This window comes from Lepidochelys kempii, chromosome 2, assembly GCF_965140265.1.
Source record: "Lepidochelys kempii isolate rLepKem1 chromosome 2, rLepKem1.hap2, whole genome shotgun sequence".
NCBI classification, from domain to species: Eukaryota; Metazoa; Chordata; order Testudines; family Cheloniidae; genus Lepidochelys; species Lepidochelys kempii.
Genome location: NC_133257.1, coordinates 21,997,108 through 22,023,782, shown reverse-complemented (window position 1 = coordinate 22,023,782; position 26,675 = coordinate 21,997,108). Strand labels below are relative to the sequence as shown.

At 39.5% G+C, this 26,675-nt stretch overlaps 1 protein-coding gene across 4 annotated transcripts in view; it reads right to left on the bottom strand.

The window, feature by feature from the left end:
* Window positions 1–2,255: 2,255 nt before the first annotated feature.
* The window catches only part of TMEM65 (transmembrane protein 65), a 54,447-nt gene continuing 30,027 nt past the window's right edge, over window positions 2,256–26,675 (bottom strand). For 2 of the 4 annotated variants that reach the window (XM_073330167.1, XM_073330169.1), the window contains 6 exons: window positions 24,913–24,957; window positions 22,128–22,195; window positions 20,718–20,772; window positions 17,975–18,017; window positions 9,277–9,382; window positions 2,256–7,203 (listed from right to left, as the gene is read on the bottom strand). In XM_073330167.1, the coding sequence (XP_073186268.1) occupies window positions 7,108–7,203; window positions 9,277–9,382; window positions 17,975–18,017; window positions 20,718–20,772; window positions 22,128–22,195; window positions 24,913–24,957 (413 nt within the window). In that variant the 3' untranslated portion in view covers window positions 2,256–7,107. Of the gene's footprint in view, window positions 7,204–9,276; window positions 9,383–11,880; window positions 17,783–17,974; window positions 18,018–20,717; window positions 20,773–22,127; window positions 22,196–24,912; window positions 24,958–26,675 lie in introns of those variants that run through there. The other 2 variants (XR_012157089.1, XR_012157090.1) reach the window with 1 other exon arrangement.

Sequence of the window (26,675 nt, the reverse complement as noted above, 5' to 3'; positions counted from 1 at the left end):
GTCAACATGGATTCACCAAGGTCAAGTCATGTCTGACCAACCTGATTGCCTTCTATGATGAGATAACTGGCTCTGTGGATATGGGGAAAGCGGTGGACGTGATATATCTTGACTTCAGCAAAGATTTTGATAACAGTTTCCCACAGTATTCTTGCCAGGAAGTTAAAAAAGTATGGCTTGGGTGAATGGACTATAAGGTGGATAGAAAGCTGGCTAGATTGTCAGGCTCAGTGAGTAGTGATCAATGGCTCAATGTCTAGTTGGCAGCTGGTATCAAGCGGAGTGCCCCAGGGGTCAGTCCTGGGGCCAGTTTTGTTCAACATCTTCATTAATGATCTGGATGATGGGATGGATTGCACCCTTGGCAAGTTTGTGAATGATACTAAACTGGGGGGGGGGGGGAGAAGGTAGATACACTGGAGGGTAGGGATAGGATACAGAGGGACCTAGACAAATTAGAGGATTGGGCCAAAAGAAATCTGATGAGGTTCAACAAGGACAAGTGCAGAGTCCTGCACTTAGGACGGAAGAATCCCATGCACTGCTACAGGCTGGGGACTGACTGGCTAAGCAGCAGTTCTGCAGAAAACGACCTGGGGATTACAGTGGACGAGAAGTTGGATATGAGTCAACAGTGTGCCCTTGTTGCCAAGAAGAGTAATGGCATATTGGGCTGGTGATTATTACCCTCTATTTGGCACTGGTGAGGCCACATCTGGAGTATTGTGTGCAGTTTTAGTCCCCCCACTACAAGGGATATGGACAAATTGGAGAGAGTCCAGCAGAGGGCAACAAAAATGATTAGGGGGCTGGGGCACATGACTTACAAGGAGAGGCTGAGGGAACTGGGGTTATTTCGTCTGCAGAAGAGAAGAATGAGGGGCAATTTGATAGCAGCCTTCAATTACCTGAAGGGGGGTTCCAAAGAGGATGGAGCTAGGCTGTTCTCAGTGGTGGCAGATGACAGAACAAGGAGCAATGGTCTCAAGTTGCAGTAGGGGAGGTCTAGGTTGGATATTAGGAAAAACTATTTCACTAGGAGGGTGGCGAAGCACTGGAGTGGGTTACCTAGCGAGGTGGTGGAATCTCCATCTTTAGAGGTTTTTAAGGCCCGGTTTGACAAAGCCCTGGCTGGAATGATTTAATTGGGATTAGTCCTGCTTTGAGCAGGGGATTGGATTAGATGGCCTCCTGAGATCTCTTCGACCCTAATCTTTTATGATTCAATGAATGAGAAATATACAAAGATAAGTTTTGATAATCATGTGTCATGGTTACAGGGTGAGCTGCGCTTTTAGAGCCCTTTCAGTCCCTCTTAAGTGCTCTCCTCACATGACAGGCCTGGCTTCCAGCACTTCATTCTGGGTGGAACCATGCAGTCTTACCACTCAGATTGACCTCTGGGCTGCAGCCCCATTTATCAGCTGCGTTAACCTGAGGGGCACCAACTGGGGTTGGCACATGTAAGCCCTCTTCCTCCAGGAGCCTGTGATGGAATAAGTTCATAGTGATACTGAAACAGCTTCTTCAAAACAAAGTAATATTTATCTGCCAAAGGGAACTCAGCATTTAGGAAAAGCAGTTAAAGCAAAAAAGTGTCCTATATGTATTCTGACTTACCGATGCACAGCCTTTCTATGCACAGCTGAGGTAGGTCCAGCTTATTCCTGACCTCCCTTCTGAGCCTTAATTCGCATCTTCACAGACCCTCTCTGTCTCAGTCTATCAGTGTGTCAGCCTCAGTCTGCTGACAATCCTCTCTCCCCATCTCTTTCAGCAGGGCAAATCCTTTAATTGACTGAGTCTTTTGATCTCTCTCTCTCTCTCTCTGTCTCTCATCAGCCTTGACAAAGCAGCTGTGTAACTTTGTCAGCACCAGATAAGTTGTTTCTTTACAGCTAATAACCTGGCTGAGACATTCCTTATCTAGGTGATTATTTTCCTTTTCCCGCTTGGTTCCTCTAACAACCCCTTTTGATCTTACCCTATACCAAGTAACTCATCATAAACACACCGAGGTACGCACAATATTCATAAAAAATAAGATATTTCTCAGTTTGGCAGACACCATACTATCAAATGCATGGTTTTTGCTGGTTATTTCTAAAAACTTGTCCCTGAATCTATCATGGGCAATGGAAGCAAAAGGAATTGCTCAAACTACAGTAATCACTTGAATCATTTGTTAAAAACACACTGATAATGAAATTTTAAAAAGTTACAATGAAAGACATACCATTTCAGAATATAAACAATTTCACATCTACCAAGTTTTTAATGTTAAAGGCCCATTTTACATACAGTACAAAACTGATAGAAATAAATAGGGTAAGAACAAAGTCTCTTAAAAAACTTGTACGGACAACATGGTAGTTCTTCTGTTATATGCTTGGTCTTTTCAAATCTGTGTTTTTAAGAACAGAGCCAGAGTTCTCAGAATTGCCCTTGTTCATTTACTAAAAACACATGCTGAGAGATTCACAATACTGAATATGCACAAATCCCTCATTCTGAATCAGGCAGATACCCTATTTTCTCACTACTGAGGTACATGGGTTAATCTTGTAGCCTTGCTGAGCCATCCCACATACAGGGGGACATCTAGCCCCACTGAAAACTGTGAGAACTTCCCCACTGGTGACAAAGGTGGCAGGATTTCACCCACAGTATTCACTATTCCTTTCCCAAATCCTGGGAGACCTAGGGAGTCACCTTCATGATCTCCCTGTCCACGGCTGGTCTGAGACACCCAAGACTATTTCCAACCACGTGCTGCCTGCCCATTATACTTTTTCATGGCCAGCTCAATAGTTTTAAAACAAAATCACATTCACTTCTTTGAAGATCTTTTAGTTCATCTTTTCTTGTTAAAAACACTGGTTGCAGAACAATAGTTTACCATACAGTATCAACAAAATGCACTCAATGTACATGCACAAGGTAATAAACAATAGTACATGGAGTTAATATTGTCATTTTTAAATGAGCACTACTACAACAGCTGAATTTAGCTATGTATTTGTTCTTGCAAGCTCTCAAAATAATGAGAATGAAGTTAGTGTTCCAATTTTAAATCGGTTAGTGAAGTACAGAAGCTTGAGTATTGCCTAAAAATGTCAATGCCAATATTGTAATGGGAAACACTGCTGAAACTATTCTGTGCAAAATACTATACATTAGAGTATGGTACTTATCTTCAGCAACATGTTACACTTTGATGAGTATTAGATGGCCCCCATAAATTGATGAATTATGTCATGTCCATAGCAAAATAACTGTGAATACAGTTAGATTGCTATCCAAAATGCGTTTTATGTGTTCTCCATCTTAAAAAAAATATTAAAGGGACTAATTATAGCTTTGTAAAGAAAAAAACAGGAAAGAACAGTTGTCAAAAGAAGAAAAGCTTATTGCAAACTGAATACATATGCAGAGGAAGAAAATCAAAGTGTCCTTTCCAGGCAAGACAACTACCTGGATGATCAATTTTAAAGCATCCAAGTGCCTCATAAAACACAAAAACTTATACTGGAAAGAAGATTATACTATGCTACAACAAGGGACATTTGAACTGATATTACATATTAAGGGGATATCAACCGAAAGTTTATGAAAAGTCATCTTTTTGTGCAAAGTGCAATTTTGAGACACTGCTTTATCAGTACTATCTCAAAGCTTATTAACAAGTTGATAGTATTTCTTTGCTCCTTCTTCATCTATTAGGATTAAAGGGCTGGTACTGCTGTGGCAGGGCCTCTGGAAGTGGTCAAGAGGGAGATCAGATTTACCACCCAGGAGGCGAGCTGCTAATCAAACATGTTAAACAAATAAGGGCTGTAATAATAAAGTCTTTCCAACAGCAAACAAAACACTTAGTTTCATGGGATGTAATGTAATTGTTACTATCTTCTTATAGATTAGAAAAACTCATCTAAGAATGCAGAGCTGCCAAAATAAAGTGTTCTAGCTCTACCCTGCTTTTGGTATCTTCTTCCATATTGTACATAGAGAGGATCCTCTCCTTTGTAGGCAACTATAAGGAATTTATAATTATAGTACAGATGGGTCATATACTGAAATATTAAAAATATTTAATATGGTAATTGCAACTTAACTCATCACTCACCACATAAACATAAAAGATTATACAGGGCTGCAAATAAGTAAAATTAATAAGGCAAAAAAGGAAAAAAAACACAAATCTGCTTTTCCAATAAATGCCATCACAGCAAAAGTAACAAACAAAGGTCTAGTTTTAACTGTGAATTATATTCGGCAAATCAGATCCACTAATCCAGACTGATTCCCACCTCGAATTTGACTAATCAGAGAAACCACCTGTTTAAGCATTTTTGGCATGTGCACTCATTCATCTTAAGATAGCTTTCAACAGAAAGACTGAGAAAGACCATCATATTGAGTTTCTAAATTAGGAAACCATGCCTGCAAACATTTGCAAATAAAAAACCCTGTAGATTTTAATTTAGCTATAGTTGTATGAACATGCATAAAGATACATAAATTCAGATACATTTGTCCATTTGTTCTACTCATGCCCACTTCATACATTCATTCCATACATCTCATCTAGCATTCATCTCACACCCACTTTCACTCCATCCCATCTTTCTACCCAACGTCGTTACTCATATACTACCCAGACAACTCATTCCTCCACCAACCCCCCCCTTCATTCCACTCATTCTGCATATACACACAGTTCTATGCATGCAGCCCCACACCCACCAACTGTACCTGCTCACTTCACACACCCATGCATGTTCCACCCACCTGTGCTGAACACCTCACCCACCCATTACACACACAAAAACACACCCCTGCACCTCATACCCAATTCAATCCATGCAGTCATCCCATCACCCACAAATCCCTCCACTAAGCCAGCTCCCACATTACAAAAGAGGAGGGAAAGCATACCATAGGCTTCACCATTTACAGACAGAGCCCAGGGCAAGGATGGGAATCCCAGGCGTGGAAGTTCCATCCTTCCCGATAAACATCCCAGGCCTATGATTCCCTATTCTTTTCCTCTCTCCCCATTTCACCCCGCGATGGCTTCCCACACCTATGTGCTTTTGGGAGGGACCAGCTACCCACTATCTCCAGTGTTTGGGGGACTGTCAAGTGGGGGACACTGCCTAATCCACACCCTGGCTCTGCAGGCATTAAACTCTGCTGGCTCCAGCCCTGGCTGCTGAAGACAGTTCCACCCCCATGGGAGGAGTTTGCCAGCAACAGGGGGTTTCCCATCGGATGGGTATGAAAACCCCAACTACTGAGTAGAGCTACTCCTGGCTAGTATGATTGAAGTCAGCAGAGCTCAGTGCCTGGGAGGCAATGTCCCTGCCTCTAAAGGCCATGGGGCTCTGGGATTTGGGAGGCAGAGGGTTCCCTGTTCTCAGCTCCCGAAAGACTAGAGATGGGGAGTCAGCCAGGTACCACATGAAGACCTATGGAGGGGAGGGGCAGGCCATCAGGGTCTGTCCCAGAAGACTCCTAAGGTAAGAGGGGAGCTGGGGCCAGGGTGGGTAGGTTGATGCTAGAGACTCATGGGAGGGCAAATGCACATAGGCAGATGCGGGAGGTCAAGGGGAACTGCAGAGCTGGCAGAAAGCAGCAGCTCCCCAGCCAGTTCTAAGACCGAAGAGCTGAGCACTCCACCAGCCCTCAAGCCTTTGCTTACCCAGCTAATAGATAGTGGAGCAGAGCTCTCGTGTGCTCCACAGACTAAAGACCAGACTGTCCATCAGCTTGTGTAGCAGCTCCAGTTGGCTTTTGTTCCCCAGGACGCAGATGAATAGGAAAGAACAACCAAACAGAGGCTATTTCCCCATATATTAGAGGTTTTCCCCACAAATCCATATCATGGTTTGAAAATCTGTGGTCTACAGGGAAACCTGTAGAACTGGCAGGTCTGGAAAGTGTCCAGAGTTGCCACACTGGAATCCGATTTAATTTGACTGAAACAGATCTTCAAGTCATATCTTTCTTGGACAGAACACAGCACAGGTTCATACCCTTTGCACGAAGCATTCAACCTCATTTTTTGTCCTGTGCACTCATCTGGAAAAGACTTCCTGTATGTATCATCACCTCAAACAGAACTTTCCTTTTCCAGTTTCATCTCAAGACATCCCTCCCTTGTCTACAGCTCTTCTCAGCCTATCTGCTATGCTGTACAAAACACAGTTATTATTTTGATCCAGTTACCAGGAGCACATAATTACTCCACTAGGGGCTCAGCTGGAATTCCTGGAGTTTGGTGAAAGTCCAGGAAGAGAGGAAAGTTATGCTTACTGCAAGTAGGTGCTGTAACATATTTGAGTGGGTGGTTAGATGAAAGAAAGGATACTCCACACACTAACTTTAAACTTGATTCTCAAAATACTGCTTCGGGGGGAAAAAAATTGGGTGACTGTGTATAAACTCTGAAGGATGAGCCTGGTAACAAGGCACCACTATAAACACTTACCTTGTCAAGAAGTGATGGCATGTAATGGATGGCTTGTAAGCCACATTAGCTAGAATTGTGAAGGAGTGCAAACCAAACAGTGGGGGGTTGCTGAAACAGGCCTATCCTGAGGAAATGTGAAATGGTGGCTCAAAGGAAAAAAATAACTGCAAAAGTGCTTAATAACATCATTCCAAATCACCTGCCAACTGGCCCCACTGATAGTCTGGATTGGAGGACCTGATGAGACCATAAAGGATCCTTTTTGGCATGCATTTACAAGTTAGGCAGCAGCTGTGGAAACCCAAAACCTACACAGTACATCCAGAGCAGGCAAGTAAGTAATAATCCTGTTACCGGATGAAGGTGAGAGGGAATCAGTAAACGTCAGTTGCTACTATAAGTGAGAACATTTCAACAACTTACTTTAAATAAAAAGCTAAATGGTATCTTATAAAAAGATGTACTGAATAAGACAAAGCCACAATAAATTAGTGTATCCATAAAACAACATGCTGAATGTTTTGTTCCCAGGTCTATACATTGTTACTGTCAGTTAATTCCTAAATATTCTGACAGCATAATTGAATAATTGAGGTACATTAGTTTACATTTTTATTTGTATTGTAAAAACGTTAATTTTTCTCTTCCAGTTTTTTTTCTTCATCTCCAAAGAAGAACAAAGGAAACATTCCTAAAAGGCAGCCAATGGTCACTCCAATAGCTTTACCCTAAGGAAAAAAATGGAGAGAAATTACCAGGGTTTTCACAGTCCAGTTGCTACACATTTGCACAGTGGTAGCACCCCCAATCAGGAAATAGGTCCTATTATGCTAGCCACTGCAATAGCACATAATTAGAAACTAACCCTGTTCTGAAGTGCTTACAATATAGGAAGACAAAAAAAAAAAGATATAAATGTGCAAGGACAGCAATCAGGGTAACATGTCAAATTAATTCAGTGGGTTGGGTTTTTTTGCCCCAAGTCAGGGAACATACAAAGAGTGGTGGAGAGGAATATATATGCAGGTGGACAAGGCTGACAGTGGCAAGGCACAAGGAGTGGGATACACACCATAATAAAAGAAGAGTGTGTGAATAAGTGGGGGTGGGAGGGAGCGCAGAACTGTGAAGGGTCTTGAAAGAGAGCCCAAGAACTTGAATTTCTTGTAATGGAGACGATGACAACTGTGGAGGGATTCAAAAAAGGAGTGACATGGTCATAATGACAGGCAACGAAGATACCTTGGCAGCTGCACTTTAATGGAATGGGAGGCAGTGAAGGAGGTGTCAGGGAGGCCAGGGAAGAGGAGATTATTGTAATCAAAATGGGAGATGAGGACCTGTAAGATTTTGCTGCATGTACACAAAGAAATAGGTCAGATTTCACAAACGTTATGGAAGAAGAACCCACACTGGAATTTGGGCCCACATGTCTAGGTCAAAGGAGAAGAAGTAGTCAAAGGTGATGTGCAGGTTAGATCTCGGAGCAAAAAAAATATGGTAATATTGTGAAGTGACAAGTAAGGGTTGAGTGGGAAGGTTTTGGGAAGAAAAATAGTGAGTTCAATTTTGGCCATGTTAGGTTTAAGCTGCTAAGACATCCAGAAGATGTTGTCAAAGAGAGATGCTGTAAAGCCAAATTGGATAGAGGGAGACAGCAGAAAGACAGATTTGAGAGTCATTGGGATGAGAATGGAAGCCGAATCTATGTGAATGAATGAGATCTTACAAAAAGATGTACAGGAAGAGTAGCAGAGTAGCTCTACAGTTAACTTTGTTTAAAGTTCCAGGAGTCGGACTCTCAAAATTTTAACATTTGGGATTAACAATTAGCATAGGAAAACCCTAAATGCTACAGGCTGACGAATGTGCCATTGAAAACATTTAGTACCTGTACATAAGGCTAGAGGATTCATTGCTTCTTTTGCTGCTGGTGATGTTACATCAGGACATACAACACACAGCTCTCCATAATGACTTTTCCAAGATAAATGCTGCAATTTTTTTTACCCTAATTTCCACCAAGGTAAACTATTCCCACATTACTTTTTCAACTTTTGCTTGGATATTTCCTTCATCTTGCAGCTGTAGCATTTATTTCATCACAATGAATTGCCACAGAAATAAACTGGCAAATTTAATTCCCCCCATTTTAATGAGTCAATATCAAATACTTCAATTTTTAATAAAATTAAAATACCCAACATTTTCTCTCTGTAAGATGATGAATATCCAGTAATTCTGAAAATGATTTCTATCTTAAGTCTAGGTGGTGGATATTCCTTTAACATGCACATTTTACTTAGATGAAAGGTGGTGTTTTCATATCCAAATTTATATATAAATTAAGGATTGGAATTAGATTTGTACACACTACAGATATATTCCCAGAAAGTATTTAATAAGTCTGACACGAACAATGAATATAAAAACCAAACTCTCTAAAGGACAAGAACTGCCAGCCATCACGTTGACTGACTTCACAGATACCCACCTAATCTTACCACCACAGCCAGAGTTCACAGACATATGCAGATTGTGTGGCTATTTTCCACCCCTATCCCTACTGCAGCCAGCCTCTAATCACCCAAACACAACTCCAGATCTACCTCTCCCTCCTCTCCCCCACTCCCCCCAGCCCAGATCTGCTTCCCCTCAACTTGACACAACAATATTCAGTATTTACCAACTACTGAAAGCTAAGTATTTGATATTTGACAAAAATGAAAAAAAATGGATTCTTCCCATCCCTGCTAATTACCAGTGAAAAGTACACACAAACTATACATAAATATATTTACCACATGTGCACTGAGACGCGTTTGCCACATATCTGCTTGCTTGGGTGTCAGATCAGGAATTGACAGGCCCATTCTCGAAGCTAGAGCTTCAACATAGCCTGCAAGACTAAAAAAGAGCCACATGTCAGTAGTACTCAGGCTTTTGGATTTGAAAATATATTAGCTGGAGTAATGCACAACTGAAGTTAAATTACTTGTGCAAAAGTAGTACTAACTTATACTGAAAAGTTTTTCTTCTTGCATGCTGTACTGTTCACCCACCAGTTTGGCATATAGAAGAAAATATTCAGACTCGAAAGTTCACATTTACATTGTAAGTGCATATTTTTGACTAATTCACTCCCTAATTAGTCAAGCCTTCCAGAAAACCCAAAACTTCATGTAATAAGACCTGAACATTATTGTAGTTTGACACATTTACAGTAACTTTATGAACAAAATATTTAATCATTTAGCAATGTTTTTCAGTACTAGAAAAAATCCAGTACATATGTAAGAGCTTCCCTCTCAACAATTATTCATGGAACATTCTATCATATCATATATTTGTGCTTTAATAATCAGTTGCTGAGGCAGAAATCAATGTTCAATATGTTTTTTTCCTGTGGAAAAGAAAGCAGAAAAGTCTCACACATACTAATTTACCATTGATAACTACTCAAGTCTGGAGTCTAAAGACATCTTTCCCCCCTCTTGTATACCTTTTTCTTAAAATGTAACAGTACAACTGTAAAATAAAAATTAGTATTAAAATGTAATGTGAGTATTCAGCATATTTACCATAACCCTTATCATACCAGTAACTACATGACAAACAAAAGTTACCTTTTTAAAAATGGAACTGAAAAAAGTTTCAGAGCAAAGTTCTTGGCAGAGTTAATCCATTTAGCCTTTTGCAGTATTATAGCTGTGTTGGTCCCCAGATATTAGACAGACAAGGTGGGTGAGGTAATATCTTTTATTGGACCAACTTCTGTTGGTGAAAGACAAGCTTTCATGTGGACACAGAGCTTGAACGCTTCTCTTCCACCAACAGAGGTTGGTCCAATAAAAGATATTACCTCACCCACTCTACCACTTTTGTGATTCTCAACGCACATTAATACTTGCAAAATATATTAAAATTGTATGAGGCACTGTATTTGTAGATTGCCCCTCCCAATGCAGGTAAGTAATTCCAAAGAATTACTAGTTTATATGCAACTCTTCAGGTTTTTCAGTTTTCCAAGAGCAAATTGTTATTACCATGAAATTCTCTATGTAGAGATTCTAAAAGCCTGTTACCTCTTGTCAAAGCTTTGGCAATATTCCAAAGCATGCCTGGAACTTTAGCCACTTGCTGGGGAACACTTGGTATTAACAGTGCAGTGTTTTCCCACTGCAGAGGAATGCAAGTTAGGAAAGCTCTCTCTCTTTTAAACCAACTTATCCACCTGGAGGTTAGTCTCACTTTTATCGTTAGGTGCAGATAGTGGGCTGCTACACAGTAAAGGTGGTGGAAATGAGTTTGGGAAGGACTTGGCCTGCCAAATAAGCCTCAAGGAAATAGTTACGGAGCTCTAGGTTGCACAAGTCCTCTGGAAATAAACTCCATAAAAAGGAGTGTATTCCAAAGATGCAGGCCAGCTGAACAAACCTGCCTGAAGGCAGATGATCTGGAACATCCCAACAACCTGTCTAGGCACTCTAGTAAACTACATTAGATGAACTGAAAGATGCAGAGTCTATTCAAACTATAATATAAAGTCCAGTTTATAGATTAGGACTGAACAGTTTATAACTACTTCCATATTTTTTCCTGTATATGAAAAAGCTATTTGAAGATACTAACACCAAAAGATTCTCACTGTGGGCTTTGTTATTCCAGAATGAGACAGCATTGAACTAACTGAGGCTAAGACAGCATATGATGCTATCCAAAGATCTTGCCCAAAGTCTCAAATACTGACTCCACATGCTGCTGGTGGCAACTTCATATTCTAGCACAGAATGTATGTCATGCTGAGATGATCAAGGACATTTTTAAGGAACTGCTCTAAAAAAAGCTTAGCATGAAAAATATTAAAATGTTGGATGTATGGCACTTTAGTTATGTTTCTCTAATCTGAACACAGTTTTGCACTTTCTGGCCATTTCATTACATTAATGCAACTTGAACATTAATGAACTGTCCTTAGGGTCAAGTTTTCAGCTGGTTCTCTACTGAGTCTCCATTTAGACATGCACAAAAACACATATGCGCACATACATACATGGGTCCACATTTTGCAGGTACAAACATTTGTGCAAACACAATTCTAACCCTTACCAGTAGGCAACTGTTTTATATTTGCATCTACAGAACACATTGAAATGAATGGGTTTTGTGAATGCAAGTTCTGTTTGCAACAATGGGTGAAAATTCTATTTATCATCTGCAAAGTATGTGAATATACTTTTTAATGGATACAGCAAAACTTTTAAAGCTAAACTTTAGCTACTTTGCTATATTTTTGGAATGGAGCAAAGGCTAAAATACATTCCGAAACGGAAAGAGAAATCAATGTGAGTAACGATATCGTAATTCCAGCTACTGTAAGAAACAGATAAAGAACAGTTACTTACCTCATAGTAACTGTTGATCTTCAAGACATTCTGCACATGTGGATCCCACTTATGGGGTCCACGTGCCCCAGCACAGGGGTTGGGAACATTTTCACTAGCAGTGTCCAGTAGACGTCACACATGTAACCTGCATGCCCTTGTGCCTGTCCCCTCCAAAGGCACAAAGGTCACAGCAACCTCAACCACTATTCAGTTCCTTTTGCCACCCAGAATCCTCATTTATAGGACTCTAAGCTGTGGGAATGGTGGCTGTGTCATGGGATCCACATACGCAGAAAATCTCAAAGAACCACAGTTACTACCAGGTAAATAACCATTCTTCCTCCTTCGCAGTACTGCACATGAGTAGCCCACTCATAGCGATCACCTAGCAGTTATCTGTTAAGAGATGAGAGCCAGGACTTATTGGAAAAGAGACGGCAAAACAACTCTACCAAAATGGGTGTCACGTCTTGAAGCAGTAATTAACTAATAATGTTTCGTAAATGTACGAGCTAAAGACCTGGTAGCTGTTATATATATTTCTTATATTAGGACTTGACTTAAGCTGCTATCTATGAAGCTTATGCTCTGGTGGAGTGGTTTGAATGCTTGACAGATGTCTCTTCCTGTTAATATAAGCAGTTTTAAGACATGCTATATCTATTTTGAAAGTCTGTGATGAAATAGCCATCCCTTTTGATTTGTCATCCTAAGCAATGAAAAATCTTGTCATTTTATGAAAAGATCTAGTGCTAGCTAGGCAATATAACAGGGACCTCATATCTAAAATACGTAATTTAGATTCAGCAGGAGAAGAATGAAGCTTTTGTGGGGAAAAACTGGTAAATGCGTGAACTGATTGTTATGAAAATCTGATAGCAATTTGGAAATAAAATATGGATGCAATCTCAATTACTCTATCCATGTGAAAAAAAATGTGCATGGAGGATTAATCCATATGGCTTGAAATATGCTTATTCTACTAGCTGATGTTAATTGGCACCAGAAATGCTACCTTCACTGTTAGATGAACTGGACAATCTGATAAAGGTTCAAAGTAGGGATGTCCATAAGTGAAGAAAGCACTAAATTTGCTTCCCATGCTGAAGCAATCTCTCTCACAAAAGGAAAAAAATGTGAACAAGCCCTTTAATAAATCTATTCATTGACTTATGAGAGGGGAAAAAAATGTATCTCCCTCTTTTGGAGAATGAAATACAGATATCACTGCCAAATGAATTTGATTGAAGAGATAAAGTCTTGAATGCTTTAAATAAGAGGCAATCTAATATTATTGGAACTGTACACTGAGATGGAGCGTAACCTTTCGACCTCGCCCATAAAGAAAAATGTTTCCATTTGGCCATGTATTTAGCCCTATTGGATAATTTTCTACTCCGAAGAAGAATGGTCTGTACGTCTGAAGAATGCTCTCTGTCTGTTGAAGACATCCAGATACCATCCAGGATGTGAAAGGCAGAGAGGCTGGGTCTGGGTGGAGAATCAGACCGTGACTCTATGATAACAGGCCTTCCAGAACTGTGAATGTGATAAACTGATGACAGTAACATTTGATCTGAGAATCGAAACTGGCAAGGTCAAGCCAGAGCCATCTGTATAACTCAAGACTTTTCTTGCCATATTGTCTAACACCCTTGGAATTAGTGGAAATGGAGGGAAAACATACATCAAACGGTGTGACCAAGAAATCATGAATCATCTGTTAGAGATTCCAGATTCTTTCCTGCTCAAGAGCAAAATATCACACATTTCCTATTTTGAACTGATGTAACTAAGTCTATCTGGGGAAGTCCCCACACTTGAAAAAAATCAGTTTAGTTTTGCATTTTTTTACTTCCCACTTGTGAGATAAGTACATTTTCCTCCTCCGTGAGGCCACTAGACCATTTTTTCTTTTCTGGGAGACGAAGAGCTGTCAATTTTATGTGATTCTGAATGCACCATTCCCGAAGTTTTATGGCTTGTTGGCAAAGAAGGCCTGACCTCGTGCCTCCATCTGTTTAAGTAATAGGCAGCCATGGAATTGTCCGTCAGAACTTGGATTTAAGAATTCTTTATGACAGGTAGAAATGCTTTGCAAGCTAATCTTACCTCCCTTGGTTCAAGTACATTTATGTGAACTGTGGATTCTAGATATGTTCGAACTCATGGCCTCCAGTCTTGATTTGTGTGTTCTCCCCAGCTCATATTGGGTGCATATGTTATCAAAGTTTTGGGTGCAATCAGAGGGGCAAATGGAATTCCTGCACATACATTTCCATGTATCATCCACCTTTCCATCAAGAATAGAGTTTGATCTAGGATCAGCACTTTCACTGACTTAGTGTGGATTGCTGGTCTGTAAACAGTTTTGATCCATGCTTGAAACAGCCAGATGTAACCTGGCAAATGGGGTTACAAATGTACACAAAGCATATGGCCTAGAAGCTTCAGGCATATCCTTATTGTTGTCTGTGGGTAAGTATGGAAGTGAAGAATCAGATTTTTTATTATTTGAAATCTGTCCGGCGCGAGGAACGTCTCACTGCTATTGAGTCTAAGAGAGCTCTGATGAACTCTGTGTATTGGGACAGAATCTGAGTAGACTTTTTAAAGTTGATCCTTAAACCCAGGAATGAAAACAAACAAATCACTTTCTTTGCTGCCGTTATGACCTGTGTTCGTCACTTCCCCTACACAATCCAGTCTTCTAGGGAATGGTAAATATGCAACCCTTTTCTGAGGAGATGGGCTGCACTACTGACAAGAATTTTGTAAATGTCTTCTGTACTGATGAAATTCCAAAGTAGTATTCTGAATGAGTAATGACTCCCCAGAGCCATAAAACAGATACTTTCTGTGTGCTGGGTGTGATTGATACATGAAAATAAGTGTCCTGTAAGTCAAAGGTAATGAACTAATCCATGGGATCCAGCACAGGGATAACTGAAGCAAGAGTTACCATGTAGAACCTTGCATGCCAAATGAATTTGTTGAGGTTCCTGAGATCTTGAATCGAACGCAAGTCACCTTTATTTTTAATATGAGGAAACAGGGAGAATACAAGCCTTTTCCCATATACTGCTGAGGAACTAACTCTCTTGCTCCAAGCTTGAGCAGTTTTGTCAATTTTCTGATCCATGACACTCTCATAAGAAAGGTCCCTGAAAAGGGACTGGGAAGGAGGTAAGGATTGAAACTGAATGACATAACCATCCCTGATTACTTAATAGACCCATCAATCTGTGGTGATTTCTACCAAGCCTCCAGGAAATAAAATAGATGGGAACCAAAGGGTGGAGTAAAAGAGCATCAAATCTGACGTCTGTGTGTCTGACCCAACTGAGTAATTCTAGAAGAGGGCAGTGGAGTTGATTACTACTTCTGATATCTAAATTTCTTTCTAGATTTTTCAGAAGGGCCTTTGGTGTCAGGAATATGAAAAAGAAGGATATTGAGCATTCCTATATCTGGAGAATGAAAATTGAGGATGAAACTAATTTCTTTTTGAAGGAAGGATTACATAAACCCAATGACCTGAGTGTGCAACTTGAGTCTTTTAATTAATGCAGAGATTCGTAAGACTTGGCACTGAATAGATTCTGACCATCAAATGGCAGATCTTCAATTGTCACTTGCAGTTCTTTTGGTAAACCTGATGCAGAGAACCACAATGAGCACTGCATCATGATACCTACAGCCACTAAACAAGCACTCAAATCAGCAGCATCTAACGTAGCTTGGAGAGGTTTTAGCAATAAGCTGCTCTTCTTCACAAATAGCTTTAAACTTAGCTCTATTCTGAGTGCAATTTGTCCTTAAACGACAGTCTACCCACTGGATATAATCATATTTAGACAGCATGATTTGATAATTTGCTATCCTGATCTATAAAAATGCTGAAGAGTAAATTTTCTTTCAAAAAAAATCCAATCCCCTTTGGAACAGATTTCCTAGTCTGTTTTGATCGTTCATTGGCTGCAGCAACCAGTGGTGATGAAGCGAGATGATGATGTGACAAAGATACTCAAATCCTAGGGGGCACCTGATATCTATGATCAGTGTGTTTTAAAATAGCTGAAATGGAAACAGAGGTAGCCCAGAAATCTTTTGTTGGATCCAATACTCCTTCATTAATAGGTAGTGCAAACCCGCTTTGGGATGCTGTAGAATATCAAAAAGTTTGTTTTTCCTGAACTGTCACCATAGTAAATTCTATTGTTTTTGTCATATGCTTCAATGATTCCTCGAAGATTTTAAAAATCATCCGCTGAAAGTGGTGTAGCCTATGAAATGGTTTCCATCAGGTAAGAAAGAAGATCAGAAGAATTGTCCTGATGGGCTGGTATTTCACCATCACTTACAATTTGTTGTTCCTCTGCATCTTCAACTTAATGGGTGATCAGGACTATAGGGTTTGTAGCCGGTGACTCATGAATAGATTTCATATACTGTGAGAGAACTTGTCCCTCAAAATTGCAACTATTGAGGCCATGAGAGCCAAATATGGCCATGGTTGTGGACCATATGGAAAGTAGTGGAGGGAATCAAGGAGCATAGTAATAATTAGCGTCCTTGGGTTAAATGGGAAGGTCTTTTCCATATGCCTGCCAAGACTTATTTTCTTTCCGTTCATGCAATTTCCTTTTTGGTGGAGGACTCCCGTCAGCATCTTTGGATGAAGAAACTTCTAATGCAGAACCAGGGCTTTGGAGCGGAGCCCGAAGCTGGGAGCACGGAGCAGCAGGTTTTTTTGCCTGGAATTGGAGCAGAGCCAGAGCACAGCTCCAAAGCCCTGTGCAGAACCCATAACAGGAGATGGAAGGATTTGATTGGGACTTAAATCCTTAATTGTATCAACATGCTGGTTCAAAGCAATTTTCTTTAGCGGTACCCTGGCTTCGTTTTGAGGAAGGGATATGTTTGGTATCAAGATTGGGGAACTTCTAGGACTGGTGACATAGGACCTGGAGTGACCCTAAGGTTTGACAAAGACATAAAAGAAGCCTTTGGAACTGCAAATTTAGTTGCAAAAAGGTCCCTGCAGCGAGGGTATTGTAGATGCCTCTCCCTGCTTTGAAGTTTCCTCAGCAGCTGAAACCCTGGCCCAGAACGGGCTTTGATCAAAGGTGCTGTGCCAACGAGGGAAGCACTGCAGAAGACTGTCCGAACCACTCTGATGCTGAAAGGGAGAGTGCTGCTGAAGCCTGTGCTGAAGAGGAGGAAAGAAGGTGACTGTCTGAATTCTTCTTCCTTTGAGATCTTTTAGCTGAAGAGGAAGAGGAAGATTTCTGTCACAGCTCTGTGCTATGCTTCAGCACAACAGCGCTCCTCTGCGCTCTCAGCACTGGCATAACAGCTCCTTTGAAGAACTCCTCTGCCCTCCCAGCCACAGAGACAGGATTCGATGCTGCGAAACTGAGACCTGGCCTACACTAGAAAAGCACATCAGTTTAACTATACTGGTCAGGGGTGTGACATCCACACCCCTGAGCAGTGCTATGAAGCTGACCTAAGCCCCTGTGAAGACAGTGCTAGGTCCCTTCGCGTCCCCCACACCTCTCCGCTGGGTTTCAAAGCCCAAGCAGAAATTTTTAGCTTTTATTTTTGGCCCTGTACAGCAAGCCCTGCAAGCTTGAGTCAGTTGACCTAGAATGTGAGACTTGCTGCCCTGTGTTTTTTTCTTTGCAGTGTAGACACACCGATAGTTGTTCTGACTCGCTGGCTGAGGCAGTTAGAAGGAACTGGGTGGCAGTTGGGATCACTGTGCCCTTTATGTACTTGGGGAATGAGGGCATACAAGGCAACCCCCTCCTGGACACTGCTACTGAAAATGTTCAAAACTCCTGTGCTGGGGCATATGAACACTATAACTGGGAGCCACAGGTGCAGTAATTCGAAGAAGAATGCAGCTTTATTTCTGAGCAAAGCAAGGAGAGAAGGGCAATTATTTTGGTATCTTTATGGGTATCTGGTTTGTTAATATACATTTCAAGAATTAGAAACACCCAAAGGGATTTCTACAGTGTATTAAGCTTTGTTGAGTGGGGGGGTTTTGTTTTGTTTTTTTGAGATCAGGCAATAACATACTTCAAGCAAAATGCAGACTTACCCGAGTCCAGCTAAATCTGAAACAAGATTTCCCAAAGCAGCAGCTGAAAAATTGAGAAACAGAAAAGAATTATTTTACAAAACCCACGGACAAAAGAGTAATTAAGATATATAGCATGAGTATCCAGAATTAAGTTTCTTCTCTTACACTAGGATTTCTTTTAGCAGCACAATTTGTAACACTAGGTCTAGCAGAGCTTTAACATCATATGTGGTGCACTTATTTTCTTGAATTTATTAAATTCAGGAAAATCACTCAGTTCTGGGACATGGAATAACAAATTTTCAGACTTTAGTTAACAATGGCCACAGCCACCAGCCAACTTTGTACATCTGACACAGGAACTAGGAGTCCTTAGTTGGAGTCACACAAAAAGGCTTCCAGTCAGTTAGCAGAAGCAACAGCACTTGCACCAGAAGTTGTATAGCTAGGTATGACAGATATTCCAGTAAAAGGCAGTGGTATCCCATGGACATAGCTTCTCCCTCTCATAGAGGTAGAGTAATTATGCTGACAGGCTAGTGCTCTCCCATAGGCAGAGTGAGTCTTCGAGACGCGCTACAGTGGTACAGTTGCATTGGTCATGTAGACTAGCTCTTATTCTGAGAAATATATTTTATACATGCCTGAAAGAGTAATGTTTTACATTACACACATTTAAAACATTTATGTTGCAAGAGCAGAACTCGCAAGTAGGTTTACCTTTTTGTTGTTAGATTTTTTTAAAAATTTAATTAACATTAAAAAGATAAAGTCAGTCTACACAAGGCAAACCAATTCCTCTTGCCTTCTGGGCCGCTGTCCCACATGTGCGGAGAGAGTACATACCACTGAGAGTAAACAGGAAGTACTCCAACTTCGAAACTTAAATTATTTCTTTATCTCAGAAGTAAAAATAAAGGAGATAATTCAGATAGTTGGTATAACACGTTTGGTTTAACAGATACCCCCAGCACCAAAATACAACAGTTCACTTGGCCAATGTAAAGGTTGTAAGTCTATCCAACATGGAGTGGTCACAAAGCATTCCATGGGGACTGCAAAACACTAAAGACACCACAGTGCCTCCATAAAGCCCAAAGTGCCTGTTAGGCTTTGCCTGTCTGTTACTTAATGCCATTGGCAGTGCCTAGACACAACTTTTTCAGATCTGGTGTAAAAATGTCTAAGACTGGTAATTCAGTCAGTGTATACCAACATGCATATTGAATCTTGTATGGGCAAGCAGAACAAAAAGCTTTAAATTACCAAACTAATCTTAAGGATAGTTCTAATTAACTTAGATTTTCTTCCCAGTTAAATAAATAACTATATATATATACACACACACACACACAAAGATCACATAACAGAAGTAAATCAACATGGCATAATCAGACACCAATTCCCTCTCAAACAATAGTTTTTCTTGATGATATTTCACATTTTAACAGGGACTCCGTAAAGCAAATTACAAAGCATGGCACTATTTTTAGTCACATTTTCGTGGCTTTTATGTTTGACATTTTCCAACTGAGCACTCTTTCTAGGTCTATACTAGCCATGTTAAGAAAGTCATTCAAAAAGGTCTGCTAATGCTACTGGATTTATAACTAAATTCCTGTTGCTAATGTGTATTTTCCTAAAAACAGAGAAGGAAACTACTCATTCTATGTCCTATTAACTAGTATTTGAGGAGAACACCCAGATGGAGAAACTATACATCTCTGCATTCCAAAATGATACAGATCTAAAAAATCATGAATGGTGTGGAGAAAGTGAACAGGGAAGTGTTATTTACCCTTTCACAAAATACTAAAACTAGGGGTTCACCCAATAAAATTAACAGACAGCAGGTTTAAACATAAGGAAGTACTTCTTCATTCAACACACAGTCAATGTATGGAACTCTTTGCCAGGGGATGCTGTGAAGGCCAAAAGTATAACTGGGTTCAAAAAGAATTAGTTGAGTTTAATCGATGATAGATACATCAATGGCTATTAGCTAAGATGGTTTGGGGATACAATCCCATGCCTTCAGTGTCTCTAAACCTCTGACTGCCAGAAGCTGGGACTGGATGACAAGGGGATGGATCACTCAATAATTGCCATGTTCTGTTCATTACCACTGAAGCATCTGGTATTGGCCACCATTAATTAGTTAAACAAAAATACTTTTGATAATTTTGTAGTAAAGCAGAATTTTGCAAAAGAGTTACATCTAGATTTATACAAGACAAAGTCATCCCTACTTTCATGTAAGCATTCAAGTGCCATTTCTCTGCAACTGGAACTTTAGAGTCTTCTTTCAAACAATGACAGAATTAAAACAACATGTTGCAAATACTGGTAAACAGACAAGATCATTTAAACATAGTTAACAGCTATAGACTGTGAGCCTGATTTTGCAAGGTGAGTTCCCTCAACTCCTGTGTACTTTATTTGGAGTTGCAGGCACATGGCAGCTTGTAGAATCAGACCTGTGGTGGTTTACAGCTTTCCTACAGAAATGCCACTTTTTAAAAAAAAAAAGTAACACAACTGGATTTTTATACAATCTATCAATATCTTCAGAGGCTATTTCAGCTGAAAATTCCATGACTGTATATGGAATACTTACTTTTAACAACAGAATTGTTTCTCTATAAACAAGATTCAATTATGGAACAAAGAGCAGCTGTTTCAAATCCATGTGGCTTATTTTCAGTCTAGACTGAAGGAATTTGCTATTTTGGTTTACATTTATTGTGTTTATCTTACTTGCCTGCCATAGTAGTTATTCCCAGGACAACTCCAATCGATAATTCTATTTGGGTTCCCTGAAAATAAAAGTTCGTCTTGTCATTATTTGAGGCATTACTTGTCAGCAATAAGTTAAGAACATTCATATTTAACATAACAGACTGACGGCTGCTTGCTTCGTATTTAGAAGTACAGAGATAGGTAATACCATAGCTTCTACTTGATCAATACATCTCCTCCCAGCCTTTCCCATTCCCTTAAATACAGGTCCCTGCTTCATATGTTTCATACCTCCTATATTCATTTCATACTATATATTTGTTTCACAGTGGCTATCTGCTGGACATCAGAAAACAGGAGTCCCAATCTCAGCACACTAATTTCCTATTTTAATTCTCTTAGCTAAATGTAAAACTAATACATGTTATAATTATTTTAACACTTTTACATCTTCAAATGCTACTCAAAATAATAAATACTCAACACCACATGAGATAGGGCCTTATTTGTCAGAGGAGGAAGATGACACAATGCGATTAAGTAGCATGCCCAACCCCCTAGGGTCGGTGGTAAAAATCAAGATTAAAAGTAAGAGTTTTTGGCCTCTACTCCTGTTCCCACTCCACTAGTTTATTTTGCCTTTAGGAATTATTTTGGGGAAGTTCTATGGCCTGTGTTATACAGACGTTCAGACTAGATGATCAAAATGATCTTTTCTGGCCACAGAATCGATGAATTAGGTAGAAATATTTGAAAGTGTTATTCCAATTAAACCCACCTAGATTAATAAAATACTGTATATAATAAAAAGCAGCAAAAGCACTTACAGCATATCTATAGGACCACTTATCAGCAAATCACGAACATTCTTTACAAACATTAAGCATGACAATACCCCCGTGTGCTGTGTATATATTATAACCATTTTATAAATAAGACGTTTCATTACATGTCTAATGTCACATGGCAAGCCAGTGTCAGTCAACACTCTCGTGTGCTGTGTATATATTATAACCATTTTATAAATAAGACATGTTTCATTACATGTCTAATGTCACATGGCAAGCCAGTGTCAGTCAACAGAACAAAGGATTCTTCACACATTAGACAGCTCACACTGCACAGATCTTTAAGAGCAGAAAAAAAAGCAAGTTCTTTTCAAACCACGCAAAAATAAGATCAGCTTTAATTTTGCCCCTTCAGACATGAACATCACTATTCTGAAAAAAAAAAAACAAATTTTGAAAATATTCTGTATAAATAAAATGTGAAAATATTCTCAGTGGAAGTACTAAAATGGGACTGAAGTTAGCAACATGGCAGAAAAAAAAAGTCTTCTGGAAATCATAATAGAAGTGATGAGTAGAAACTATGTTTATTTAATCTGAGACACTACAGTTCCTTTATCAAAATCAGACAAAGACAAACTTACTGCAGCAATCATAATTGCATTATCCAAGAATCCAAACCCTACAAAAGGTATTGCATTGTGGAAGAACACTGAAAGAAATGAAAAATAAGAAGTAAGACTCTATAGCTGAGTTCACTCATTTAAATAAATCTAAGTTTCAACTGTTCAATTGCAAGATATCAGATTTAAAAGACAAATTAAGACACACATGCAGTAGTCTTTCCCCGGCTGCTTTTATATAGCTTGGACTTGTTGTCCTGACCTTTTTGTTTTCACTGGGTATGCTCACACTGCAATAGAAGACCCACAGCATGGCTGCAGCTATCCTCAGCTAACCTGGGCTGTGGGGTTACAAAATATCAGTGTAGACATTTGAGCTGAGGCTGGAGCCCAGACTCCAAGACCCTGCGAGGGTCTATAATTATCTACATTATCTTGGCTTCCTTAACATGTTCCTGGAGCTGTGATTTTTTTAAGACTGTAAACTCCTCAGATCAGGGAGTATGTCTTCCTTTATGTTTCTTGGCCAGTGCTAACATTTTCTACACTTAAATCTGCTCCTCATTTCCCTGCTTGAAGAACTGAGTTTCATCTCCATTTTCTGCATTCCCAACCCTTCCCTTTTTCTCTACCCCTCACCTTTCCTCTGATAGTTCAAGAGAAGAAAATGCCACTTGATATAACTCAATATTGTAGTAACTTGGTATGGTCTATGACACGAGTACCTTCCTTCAATAATAAGCAGGCTTTTATTACAGCACAATTTTCTTACTGCTGTCATACCCAGCTCTTCTGCTAGGAATGTGTCTTTGTACGTTTTTATACAGCACCTGTCTCAGTGAAGCCTCAGTCCTGATTAGAAACTCTGGGTGCTACTAGAATATAAATATTAAATAGGGAACTGAAGTATAACGCATATAACTTAAAAAACAAATGTGGGGAATAGACTCATTTAAACATCTTTTTGGTAATATTCCCAATGTTTCTGCCATTTGACATTTTTTCCCCAATATCATCTTAAAAATCTATGGTCTTTTAAAATTTATGCTATTTTGTAAACATACAGAAGTACAACCACCGGGGGAGGGGAGGGAGATAGAGAAAGAAAGAAGGGTAGAGTGAAAACCTGTGAGTATTAATTTCACATTGAAGGGAAACTGAAAGAATAATAAAAAGGTGAATGGTACAGTCAACTCATACTATCCAGTAGAGGCACCTAGATATAATCCAATTTTTGGAACTAAAATACCATACTTGAATACGGTTTTTTTTGCCCCCAAATACTAAAGGTTTAGTTTGGAATTTTGGAACTATTTTACATGACAGTAAAAACTCTCTCTCTTCATATCTGCATTTGAAAATGTGTAGTGGATTGTGATTTGTATACATCTGGTATGTTAGCATGCTTGAACATGGAGGACATTAGAAAGGCAATATAGATAGAAAACACCAAGTGTGAAACACTGCAGTGCCTTTCAAGATCTGTATTACCAAATATGGATCAAACTCAAATGAAATCAATGAGATTCTAATAACTTCAATAGGGTTTAGACTGATCCCTGAACGAGTAACACTACAAACAACTTACACAACTAAAAAAGGGAAAAGGGTGTAGTAGTGTGTTTGTCCATCGATGTACAAGAAAAAGGTACTTACATTCTGTTAATAAATAGAGCTGAACACATAATTTGTCAAGAATAATTTGGAGTGGGGTGGATTTTTTTCCCTGTTTGTGAATTATCTGTGATCAAAATGAAGTTTTTATGTATTTGTTCACTGTTTCACATACTCAATTCAGTCACTGCATGCGAGTAGCTCTTTGCAGACTAACAGCATGAATACTTTTGATCTGAAATTTCCTTTCCATTAATATTCTGAAATATTTGCTTAAATATAAATTGCTTTGGCAAACATTCCTGCCAGTAAATCTGTTTGCTAAAGTGTTTATGGAAGATCAACATTAAGCAGATGTAAGCGCAGTTAAAAAATTAAAATATTTCTACTCAGTGTATACAAATAGTTTTATTTTTTCTAGTCCCCCTCCACCGCTCCACACACACATGATAATCTACTTCTGTGGGATAAGAAATAATTTACTCAGATACCACTTCCTGCCAAAAAAGAAATTCACTGAATCTTAACACCTACAATTTTTAGCCAAATCCCAAACTTACATCTATAGGAGAGAACACTGTGCTATAACCACACTGACTTGACTACTAAATTCTCAGAAATGTTATCCAACGCCTATATTTATACTGCATGTGCACGTACACCCCCCTCTACCATCTTAATAATGTAACATCTGTAAGTAGATCACTAAATAAAAGAAAGCTAAAACTAATACTGCAAAAGGTCAGCGACAAGAATAAGAACCTGATTGGTCATTAAAATTTCCAGCTTCAAAAAAAATGCTACCGTAACAACACAACTTGGAACCAATACACTGTTCCGTATTGGCTTTGAATTTCTTTTCCAATGCAGTAACAGTTTATACTTGGGGTTTGGGTAAACTAGACATTAGGGACAATAAGACACACCAAAGATATTTGGTCATTTCCCCAATTAGCGTATTATGAAACAGCAGCAGGGTGGTTGCAGATACTTTTTAATACCTCAGTGCACTCCAGATGTAGGTTCTCTCACTAGTCTCTAAGGAAAATATGTAGATAGCTCCCATTAATGAAAGGAGGAGTTAGAATAAATCTGAACAGTTTTGAGAATAAGACAAAGTATTTAAAAGTATGAGCAATCAAAGAATATATACAACTATTAACTATATTTAATAAGTTTTTTTTTCTTTTACCGTGTTTCAGCTGTCCTGGGGATGGTGGTGCAACTTCCAACTTCTCTAGATAGGTCAAAACGAAATTAGAAAGTTAGCCTAATCATACTTCCATTTCATTGCAATATAAAATGTTTACAGTATATCTCTCTATTTTCTGCCATCTAGGGTATATAAAGGAATGTGATTGTAGTGGAGTAATGAAAATACAGGCATGGATCAATATATTATACAAGGATACAGCTAACTTGGATTCAAGATAGCATATCAGTCATGATGATAATGTTCTCCAGTAATTTTTAAATATGGAATAGGAAAGTCTCAGACTAGTTCCATATAATTATTAAACTGAAAAATTATCAAAATTATGCAAAATAAGCTGCCTATATTCAAAAAAATTTGATGAGTACCTTTGCTTTAAAATTTTGGGGGAAAGTTCTGGAAAAACAGCAATAAGGCAGTAATAGGTCTACATAAATAAACAACAGCACATTTCATGGTGCATGAAGCCCTTACAGAAGCAGGTTTAAAAAAGATACTCTAAGTATAGAGCAGATAGCATTTTGTATACGGATATTGGAAAGAAGTTTATCATCTAATAGCATGGATTTTTCATTGTTGATGCAAGATTAAAAGTAAACAATACGACAGTGGCAGAGGCCACTGCCTTTAACAGCAGCAATTGAGTTCCTGAAGCATGAGAAAATCATTTAGGTATCCTGGGCCCAAACCATTAAGAGCTCGAAGGTAAGGACCAAGATGTTAAGGTAATGAAAAGAAATCCAACCTTGAATTGTGGGGACCAAACTGGTGGTGGTATTCGTTATGTGGAGTTGAGCCCAGGAAATTAAATGCAGGCCCACCAACACTGACCCTCAGATATGCATACACTGTCACCCTGATGTTACCTTCGCCAGGATCAGGGACATAACCTGAAGCTGGGCATGTTATCCAAGCACTGGACATTAAAGCTCTCTCCTACAGGTTGCTGCAGCAAGCCTGTAGGAATTGCACTTCAAAGGAAAGCACAAGGAACTCTTGATTGATCACCCAATCATGCTCCAACGTGCACAACTGTACTTTGGCTAAAGCCTGCAGTACCTTTATTACAGATCACGACGCTTGAGAAGGAAAGAACCTAGCTTTATTCTCAGAGCCCAATTCTGAGTTTAACGCTGGCAGAAAAAAATATTCTTTTAACAAGCAAATTTGAACTAGAATAATTGAGACACAACCATGACACTCCAGAATACCATTTTTGCAGTCACTTTGTAGTGTAGGGATACGCAACCTGCAGCACACGAGCTGATGTTCAGTGGCACTCACACTGCCCGGGTCCTGGCCACCAGTCCCAGCTGGGGTTCCATCCGCCAGCCTGGGGTCCCAGCCACCAGTCCCGGGGGCTCCTCCGCTGACCTGGGGTCCCGGCCCACAGCCTGGAGCAGTGAGGGGTGCAGACAGGGGCAAGAGGGGGCACAGCTCAGCACCCCCACCTTAAAAATAGTTCCAGCACCACTGTACTGGGATAGTTTTAAGTCCCGATTTGCTGCTTTCATCACTATTATGCCACATGGAACAGTGCACTGCGTTTGACGCTGAGATTAGAATATATATGCAAGAACTGGAATCAGAACTTTCTGACAGATTTCAACATTTCCAGAAATTTGGCCCAATGCTTTCTTTTATAATTAAACCTGAGGAGTTCAACAAAAACAACTTGGATTTGTCTGTATTTCAGTGGATGGGTGTTGAAGATTTCAAAATGCAGCTCATTCAGTTAAAAA